At 37.9% G+C, this 10,174-nt stretch overlaps 1 protein-coding gene across 1 annotated transcript; it reads left to right on the top strand.

Moving 5' to 3' along the window:
• Positions 1–9,117: 9,117 nt before the first annotated feature.
• Positions 9,118–9,558, top strand: LOC136069512 (uncharacterized mitochondrial protein AtMg00810-like). Its single transcript, XM_065778130.1, has one exon. It carries the CDS (start codon positions 9,118–9,120, stop codon positions 9,556–9,558), a length of 441 nt encoding a protein of 146 aa, XP_065634202.1.
• Positions 9,559–10,174: the final 616 nt, after the last annotated feature.

Genomic DNA, 10,174 nt, shown 5'->3' with positions numbered 1-10,174 from the left:
TAAGTACAACACTCTTGTGCCCTTGTAGGATTGTTCCTAGATGCATATATGTTTGTATGCATTGGTTGAGTGTTGGACTTGCAAATGATTCTCTTCAATTGAGTTTATCATTTTTGCATGTCCGAATGTTCATTCCTTGTGTGAATGAACATAGTAATCACTTTTGCTTAAGTGACTACTGGTGTTGATCTTGCCATGGAATATTGCTTTTATGCCTTTGTTCATTTTTGCTTGATCATACTTATTTTGCTCCATATGCATATTAAGTTTTCTGCGTACAATGATATTGCTATGTTATTGTGTTTTAAGAGTTACTTATTCATAAGTTCAAGAGCTTTTCAGAATCTAGAGTTAGGTGTGAGTGAGTTTTCCAACTGTTCCCATCTCTCGTTTAAGTCTAGAGTCTGTTATAGGGTTTTGTCACGGAATAGCCAAAAGGGGAGATTGTAAGGTTGAATTTAATCAACCATCTAATTGGCTTTATTCCGTGACCAATTTGCTTGTAATTTAGTACTTAGTAACCCTGTATTTAGGTGGGAAAATTGTAAGGGTAGTGTGTCAGAAGATTTGAATCTTCCTTTTACCGGGGATACTACTAGGTTGTTACGGTATTCGTTTGGCTTGTGTCCCACTGACTGGACCTGGAGAGTCAAGTGGGGAGTCACTAGGTGGCAAGGTTCGACCCATTGTGTTGGTTTTCTTGGCATCCCTTTGGTGGGCATCTGAGGCTGTACAAGGTACTTTTCAGGTATGGCCTTGAGGTAGTTCGGGGGTGATCAGCATGTCCCTCGATTTAGTGATCTTTCTATCATCACTAGGGATTATGAGGTCTAGGATATCGACATAGTCATCATAGATCGTACTTTTGGTTTCTGGCAAAAGCTTAACAAATTTATAGTTCTTATCCACTGCATCTAAACAAGGTGATATTACATGTAGCTGAAATATAATAGATTATTCCTATCACCACCACGTTGTCTACTGTTGGATGGATGTTGGTGAAAGAAAATACATTAGATTTTGGTACTAGAGTTGACTTAATGTGGGCTAGATGGGAAGCAGAAGTGGAGGTCCATTAGGACTTAGGCTGGGTTTCAAATAATTAAGAAATCCATTAACTTTTCTAAGATTGGCCCAATTTCTTGAAATTTCTCTCATCAGGTTGACAAGATTGAAGTCATTGATTTTTTTATTTTTTATTTTATGTTTTGAAGGGGAACAAATATTTATTGCTTCAAGAAATAGAAATACAACAGGAAAGACAAAAGAAGAAAAGAGACCTCTAGCTACTAACCTGCCAACGTAGGAATAGCAAACCAAGAAGGACCCACCCAAACCTAAAAAGCTTATACACACCAGCCAGCTAAAACTTATAAACTATCCTGTTGAACTCCCATTTCAAGAAGACAAAACTAACAAAAGCAAGATATGCCCAAGATCCCAACAAGCACCGAAAAGTGCAGACAAGTTAAACTGTACCAAAGACAGCGCCAGCTAGACCCAAGTTGACTGGTTCACAGAGGCGCTTAGGAGCCCGGTTGTTCTCTTCCTTTGAAGCTTCATTCGCACTCAAGCGCTTTGCTCCAAACTTCAACATCTAGGCAAGAATTTGATCATCACTAACTTTTCCTTTTGCATAGGCAACTTTTTTCAGATTGCCTTTACCTAAAATCTGTTTTCCTTTTCCATGAGCTTTGGCTTGAAAAATTACACCAACTTGGATAACATTGGCCGGATTCTTCGTCTCTGAGTTGTCTTTCTCGTTTTTATCTAAAGGGGCTTTAGTACTTGGGCTCCCTTGAGAAATAGAGCCTTTTGGGCTTTGCGAAGTAGGGCTTTTTGGCCCATGGGAGAAAGAGCCTCTATGCTTAATTAAAGAATCCTGCCTTAGATGATCACGTGACTTCTCACAGGAACCCAAAACACTCAAGTCTTGTCCTGTCACTGCACTCATCAATTGCTCTGTAGGTCTATTGAAGGCTTGTACGTCACCAGCAAGTTGTCCATCTGCACATGTGGTGTTATCGCTTCCCCAGGCATCACCTTTCTCCAAGCTTTGTTTCCTGCCCACAAGACCTTAAGCCTCAAGCCATGTCAAAGCATAACCAGTCGCCGGTCGGGTCATTTGCTGCACTTCTAACTCATTGGAGCTCACTTGGATCGTGTCCTTGCTCGAATTCCTTTCTTTGGCTACCACTTTTGCAGTCCACCCTGCCCTTAACAAGTCTCCATATTGATGGCAAGCAGTTTGCCAGACCCCAGATGTTGGGCAATGTTTTTTATCATGCCCAAGCTTGCCACAGATGAAGCAAAAAGTAGGTAGCCTTTCATATTTGAACGTAAGCCATAGTCGTTCACCTTTAGAGCTTGCAATATAAGCTCCTCTTCTTAGGGAATTTTGCCTGATTGAATTCTTGATTTTTGGAGGCACTGTTAGATAGCCTTTAATTACTGTGTTGTCGTTTTGTAAGAAGTTGGTTACTTAGTTTGCCGAGTGTATGATGATACCGTAAACTAGTCGTTAACCCTTTAACAAAATCTTCTTTTTCCAAATTTAGAGCAGGATCCAGAATGTCTAACGCCTTTTTTTTTTTTTTTTTTTTTTTTTTGAGAATGGTCAAGCACTTGATTGGGCGAAACTTTTTAACAAAATCAAAAAGGTTCAAGCTATCTTCGAAAAAATTAATTATTTGTCAGTCTTTTGCTTGTGAACAACTCTAATAATAGTATAAAATAATTGTAGATATCATTGAGTCCTTATTTCTCGTACCATACTTTGCAATGGCAAATAAAATTTATTATTTGATTGATCTAATTCCATATTAAAAAAAAAGGAAAAAAAAATAATCTCACTAGTTTTGAAGGAGCTCTTTAGTGACATATATTAGGAACAATATTACAACAAGAAGAAAAGTTTTTTCAAGGCATGCTCTGTCTTCTACAAGATATTCTTATTTGAGTTATATTTCATCTTAGAAAGTATATTAAGAAGTATTGTGAAAAAACATAATTTAAAGTTAAGAAAAAACAAAAATTATTTGAGTTACTTCATCCTTATTCCAGGTTTTTTTTTGTTTTTTTTTTTTTGTTTTTTTTTTTTTGTTTTTTTTTATAAAAAACAAAAATTATTATTATTATTTTTTAATTTTTAATTTTTAGTTATTATTTTTTTACTTTTTCAACTTTTCCTACATATGTATAATGAATAACCATGAAGACAAAATGGCAGAGCTACCACCACCAAAAGTGAGCAATTTAATGACATATAAACACAAGAAAATTATAAAATATTTCGAAAGTACAAAAAATATACACTTTCTCCTCTCTTTTGATGTTATTAAACATTAGTCTCTTTCACTTTTTGTTGAGAAAAAGAAAGAGAAAAAAAAATTAAAAGGGCAGGTGCCAACTACACAACATTGGATTTCTAATTGGAACATTGGATTGCCCTAACTCTGCCATGCCGCTTTCTGGATTTGACATGTCATAAACTATAACATTATTCAACATTTTAGGGATGCAAGTGATTAGGATATGATAGGACTCACTTAGCCAAGGAAAGCACTACCTCAGCATCATTTGTAGTCTTGTAGATGACTTTTTAGTCTTAACTCCCAAGTTACAAAGGCAGCATGCTGGAAATAATAGGCCCAAAGCTATATTCAACCACACCCGAGTGCTTTTTTTTGGGGGGCTCAAAACTAGACCCAAGTGTTGTTTGGGTCCAAATGCTATAATTTAAAATTAATAGAATTGGTGGGCCAAGCTTGGGTTTCAAGTGATAAATGATAACCCAATAGTAATGGTATTCTTTATAATTGAAAGCTCGAAAATGTGTTGAAAACACAAGAGCAATTTAGACCCCCAAATTAAAATTACGGCATGGTTGATTTTACACTAACTTAATACTAAGTGCAGAATAGTGTAAACACAAGCGTATAAACAAGACAACTACTCTAATCCATATTTAAAGCAACACAGCAGTAAAAATGAAATAAACAAGAGTAGGGAAGAATGATGCAAACACGATAACATTGAGACGTGTTATCAAAGAGGAAACCGAAGAACTCGGCGAAAAACCTCTTCGCCGCCCTCTAAGCGGAAATCAATCCATTAGACAATTAGTTAGGATACATGGGTTAGCAAGAGACCCTCCAAGCCTAATCTACCCGATGTACGTAAACCCTCCAAGCTCCTACTCCAACAAGGCTTCTCAGAATCGTGTCTTGTCTAGCTCTCCGGATCTTGCAACAAGCTCCATGTTGCATCTACCATCCTTGGCTTCTTCTAGTGCTCGCAACAGCACCAAAACGTCACACAACACTCTCAAAAGGTGTGATAAGTGTTTGGACTATCAACCTCTCAAGAGTATGGAAATGGAGAGGGAAAAGTTGAGGAAATACCACAAGCAAGTGTATAGAGAAAGGTGGGGATGACAATCTCCAATTCTCAATGTGTTTGGCTAGGGTTTTCTCTCTGAAGCATTCCTCAACATTTGTGGGTAATAAGGGTATATATAAGATAGGCACAGAAAGTGTGAGTCATTTGGTACAAGTTGGTAGAACAGATTGCCTTGCGGGTGTCTCGCGGGAAGACCTTACCTGCGAGATACTCGCGAGACACAGCTGTCTCCACTTGACTTGACTCTTCATCTTAGGACATATGTGTTTTCACTTATTAAGAACATATGTCATTTATGTAAATTGACTAATCCTTTGACAAAACGCACTCTACTTGTAATTAGGTAGTTCTAGGTGTTTTTAATACTTCAAGAAACAAGGTTTCAAGGTCAAGTGTTGAAGTCATCAAGTCTGTCCAAGAAAAAGCAAGCTGAAGTGCAATTTCATTAAAACTCGACACATGCTCGATAGCTACCTCGACACCTGCTATCTGTCGAGATTTAAAATTTTAGATTTTCTGATCTAATTTTCCTGGGATTCGTGAATATGCTTTTGGGCCTTCTTTTCTCCAAACCCTAAACATATAAAAGGATTGTTTCAAGAGCCGTCTAGTGTGACACAAGTTGCAAACTCATTAAGCAATCTCTGTTCAAGCAAATTGTGATCAAAAGACGAAGTTCTTGCCTAGTTCATATTCTCTGAAGAAGTTGTTGTGTATTTGCACCATAGCGTTTTGTGACCAAGCATCTTCCTGATCTTCATCATGTAGGATGAACTGAAGAACTTTGCAGCTAACCTTTCTTCTTTAAGTTGGTGTTTTGAAGTCGTGTACTAGGATTCACACATTGGTTAGTCACGTACTTGGGAGCCGTGCATCAAAGGTAGGAACTATCGCTACAAATCAAGTCCAATTGGGTATTGGGGTAAGGGTTCAACTGTAGGTTGGTAAGGTACTTGGGATTCCTTTACTTGTAATCGCTTGATTTGATAATAGTGGAGTTTCGGGAGTGGTGACTTGAAAATCACCCGGTGGGGTTTTTGCCGCGAGGTTTTTCCCCTTTGGTAAACAAATCACCGTGCCATTTAATTTTCGCTGCATATTTAGTTATTTGGTGATTTTTTTGTGCTTCCACATATTTGCATGCTAAATTGATTAATTAATAACTTGGCTAATTAATTAAGTAATTGGTTTAATCACAAGGGGTTATTCAGATTGTGGCCTATCAAGTGGTATCAGAGCGGGCACACTCTAATTAGGTTTAATCTTTGCTGTGTTGATCCATTGACCCATGTTGTCATGGTTATAATCGGTTTGAAGAAATCCTTGTTTTCAAATACATCTTGTTTTTCTAATCACTATTTGTTTGAGTGTTTTAGAAAATACAAGTCTAAAAGTTATTTGAATTCTTTTATAATGACTATTGGAAAGGATCTCAGTATGGCTAAGAAGAAACCAGACTACTTCAAAATAAAAATTTGCAAAGGAGTTCATCTGAGAAGAGTAAAAGTTAAAGGCTTAGCTCATCAAAAGCAGTTGAGTGAAAGAACTATTCTCTTTGATTTGTCATCCAAGCATGAAGTGTGTTTCATGATGAAGTCTGCTTTTAAAGTAATAGATACATATCTATGGTATCTTGACAGCGGTTGCTCAAGACACATGACTAGAGATCGATCTCTCTTCAAAATCTTTGAGCCTAAAAAGGGTGGTAATGTGACTTTTGGTGATGGAAGCAAGTCACAAATTAAAGGGAAAGGAATCATATCTCTACCAGGACTGCCAGACATTGCAAATGTTCTTTTTGTAGAAGGTTTAAGGGTGAACCTATTGAGCATAAGTCAAATATGTGATCAAGACTTCATGGTGCTATTCTCAAAGGGAAAGTGTCTTGTCATGGATGAGTTTGGAAAGAAGCTCATTAGTGAGGTTCACACTCTGGACAACTACTATGGATTGGTTCCTGATGCCGATATAGTGTGCAATAGCATTCGTTTGCCTAATGAAGATCTATGGCATCAACGAATGGGACATGCTAGTTACAAGCATCTATCCATTGTATCTAAGCATGGATTAGTCTTGGGGATACCAAAACTTAGCAGAATAAGCAATGTGGTGTATGGACCATATCAGCTTAGGAAACAGACAAAAGCTAAGCATCCGAGCACTCAGACTTCAGCTACCTCCAGACCATTGGAGCTTCTGCATTTAGATCTTATGGGTCCAACCAGAACCGAGTCTCTTGGTGGCAAGAGATACATCATGGTTGTGGTAAATGACTTCACTAGATACACTTGGGTCATCTTACTCCGATCCAAGTCTGATGCTCTTGAGCACATTGAGGCTTTGTACACAAGACTGCAAAATGAAAAGAGCTTAAAGATTGATCAAATTCGAAGTGACCATGGTAAAGAATTCGAGAACTCATAGATGGAGTTTTTTCTGCAAAAGATCAGGCATATCTCAAGAGTTCTTTGCTCCTATTACGCCTCAACAGAATGGTGTGGTAGAAAGAAAGAATGGGGTTTGTTAGGACATATATGTTTTAACTTGTTTAAGAACATATGTCACTTATTTATGTAAATTGGCTAATCCTTTGACAAAACGCACTCTACTTGTAATTGGGTAGTTCTAGGTGTTTTAATACTTCAAGAAACAATGTTTCAAGGTCAAGTGTTGAAGTCATCAAGTCTGTCCAAGAGAAAGCAAGCTGAAGTGCAAAGTTTTTAAAACTTGACACCTGCTCGACAGCTACCTCGACACCTGCTATCTGTCGAGATTTAAAAATTCAGATAGCAGGTGACACAAGTTGCATTATCATTGAGCAATCTCTGTTCAAGCAAATTGTGATCAACAAACGAAGTTCTTGACCTAGTTCATCTTCCATCAAGAAGTTGCTGTGTATTTGCACCATAGGGTTTTGTAACCAAGCATCTTCCTACTATTCATCATAAAGGATGAACTGAAGAACTTTGCAGCCAACCATTCTTCCTCAGTTGGTGTTCTAAAGTCGCGTACTTGGATCCGCGCATTGGTTAGTCACGTACTTGGGAGCCATGCATCAAAAGTGGAGACTGTCACTACAGATCAAGTCCAATTGGGTATTGGGGTAAGGGTTCAACTGTAAGTTGGTAAGGTACTTGAGATTCCTTTACTTGTAACCGTTTGATTTGATAATAGTGGAGTTTCGGGAGTGGTGACCTGAAAATCACCCGGTGGGGTTTTTGTCATTAGGGTTTTCCCCATTCGTAAACAAATCACCATGTCATTTATTTTCCGCTGCATATTTAGTTGTTGGTGATTTGTTTGTGCTTCCATAAAATTGCATGATTAATTGATTAATTAATTACTTGGCTAAATTAATTAATTAGGGTTAATCACAATGGGTTATTCAGATTGTGACCTATCAGGGTTATTCAAGAGATGGCCAGAGCCATGTTGCATAACAAAGATGTGGCTTGAAACTTATGGGGAGAAGCCGTAAATACTTCTTGTCATACGGTTAATAGGGTGTACTTCAGACCCGGTACCAAAAAGACTCCCTATAAGTTATGGAAAGGAAAAAAGCCAAATGTGAAGTATTTCAGGATATTTGGAAGCACTTGCTTCATCCTTAAGGATGGAGAGAATGTGGAAAAGTTTGACTCTCGAAGCGATGAAGGCATATTTCTGGGATACTTGTCCATAAGTAAGGCTTATTGGGTATACAACAAGAGAACTCTGGAGGTAATGGAAACAGTAAATGTGGTCATTGATGAGTTTTCTGAATCTAGTTCTGAGAAAGGCATTGAGGAACTCTCCAAAGAAATTCTTCCTCCTGAGCCTAGGGAAGTTCAGGATATTGCTGAACTAGAGCCTGTGTCCCCAAGTACTCCTAGTATTGTGGAAGACTCTGCAGATGCTCCTACTTCACCAGATTTTGAGTCTTATGAAGAAAAAGGACCCTTCTCTAGAATCAAATTAAATCATCCTCCTGAAGTTATTATGGGAAACATGAATGAACTCACATTAAGGAAACGTACAGTCAATAAATGTGTTGCTAACTTTGTGTCTTATTCTTGTTATTTGTCACAGGTTGAACCCAAGAAAGTTGAGGAAGCACTACAAGATGAAAGTTAGGTCGAAGCAATGCATGATAAACTACTTCAGTTTCAGAGGAATGATGTTTGGACTCTAGTACCTAGACCATAAAGTGAGCACATCATCGGTACAAAGTGGATATTCCGCAACAAGACTGATGAAGAAGGCAATGTGATTCACAACAAGGCTCGACTTGTGGCTCAAGGATACTTGCAAATGGAAGGAGTAGACTATGATGAAACATTTGCACCAGTTGCCCGAATGGAGTCAATCAGAATTCTGCTTGCCCTGGCATGTCAGCTGAATTTCAAACTCTATCAGATGGATGTAAAGACTGCCTTCTTGAATGGGTTATTCAAAGAGGATGTCTATGTGGCTCAACCAAAAGGGTTCATTGATCCACACTTTTCGAATCATGTGCTGTACCTTAAAAAGGCACTTTATGGGTTGAAGTAAGCTCCTAGAGCCTAGTATGATAGGCTCACACAATATTTGGTGTCACATGGGTTCACAAGAGGAAAGGCTGATCAAACTCTCTTCATCAAAAAGGAAGATGGTGATTTGATAGTTGCTCAAGTCTATGTTGATGATATCATCTTTGGGTCAACCAAGGATGAACTTGCTCATGGCTTCTCAAAACTCATGCAAGCCAAGTTCGAGATGAGCATGATTGGAGAGCTGACTCACTTCCTAGGACTACAGATTCGCCAACAAGATTCAGGTATATTCCTTTCTCAATCTAAATATGCTAAGAATCTTGTGAAAAAGTTTGGTTTGGAATCTGCTAGTTCTGTTAGAACCCCTATGAGCCCAAATGTTAAGCTCACTATAGACTTGTTAGGCAAGAGTGTTCACCCCTCTCTTTATAGAAGCATGATAGGTAGTCTTCTTTACCTTACTGCTAGTAGACCTGACATTAGTTACAGTGTTGGAGTGTGTGCTAGATATCAGGCTAATCCTAAGGAATCCCATATGATTACTTTAAAAATAATTATTAAGTATGTCAAAACCACTGCTGAGTTTGGTGTGTGGTATAGCAAAGACACTAATGGTGTTTTAGCTGGGTACTTTGATGCTGATTGAGCTGGTAATGTTGATGATAAAAAGAGTACTTCGGGGGGTTGTTTTTATGTGGGTAACAATCTTGTCTCTTGGATGAGCAAAAAGCAGAATTCCATATCATTATCCACTACAGAAGCTGAATACATTACTGCCGGTAGCTGTTGCACCCAACTCCTCTAGATGCAAAAACTCCTTCGTGATTATGATATTTGTCAAGAGCATCTCACCATTTACTGTGATAATACCAGTGCCATAAATATCTCTAAAAACTCTGTTCAGCATTCTCGAACCAAACACATAGAGATTTGACATCATTTCATTAGGGAGCTTGTCAAAAATGGTACTCTCACTCTTGAGTTTATCCACACTGATGATCAGAAGGCTGACTTGTTCACCAAACCTCTTGACAGTAAACGTATTGAATTCCTTCGTCAAAACATTGGTGTCATCTCCATGGATTGGTCTCCTTCTCTTGTTCTTCTTCCTGATGCATTTGCATCTAGTTTTACGATTTATTTTGTTTAACATGTTTTTGTACGTTTACTTTCAGTTTTGTTTACTTTTATTTTTAATATTAAAAAAAATTGAAAAATTAGAAAAATACAAAAACAGTGTGTGGTTTGTGTACTTTGGTACT

The sequence above is a fragment of the Quercus suber genome, unplaced genomic scaffold, assembly GCF_002906115.3.
Source record: "Quercus suber isolate HL8 unplaced genomic scaffold, Cork oak 2.0 scaffold_174, whole genome shotgun sequence".
In the NCBI taxonomy this organism is placed as follows: domain Eukaryota; kingdom Viridiplantae; phylum Streptophyta; class Magnoliopsida; order Fagales; family Fagaceae; genus Quercus; species Quercus suber.
The sequence above is the reverse complement of the archived record's forward strand: the minus strand, read 5'-3'. Positions and strand labels throughout refer to the sequence as shown.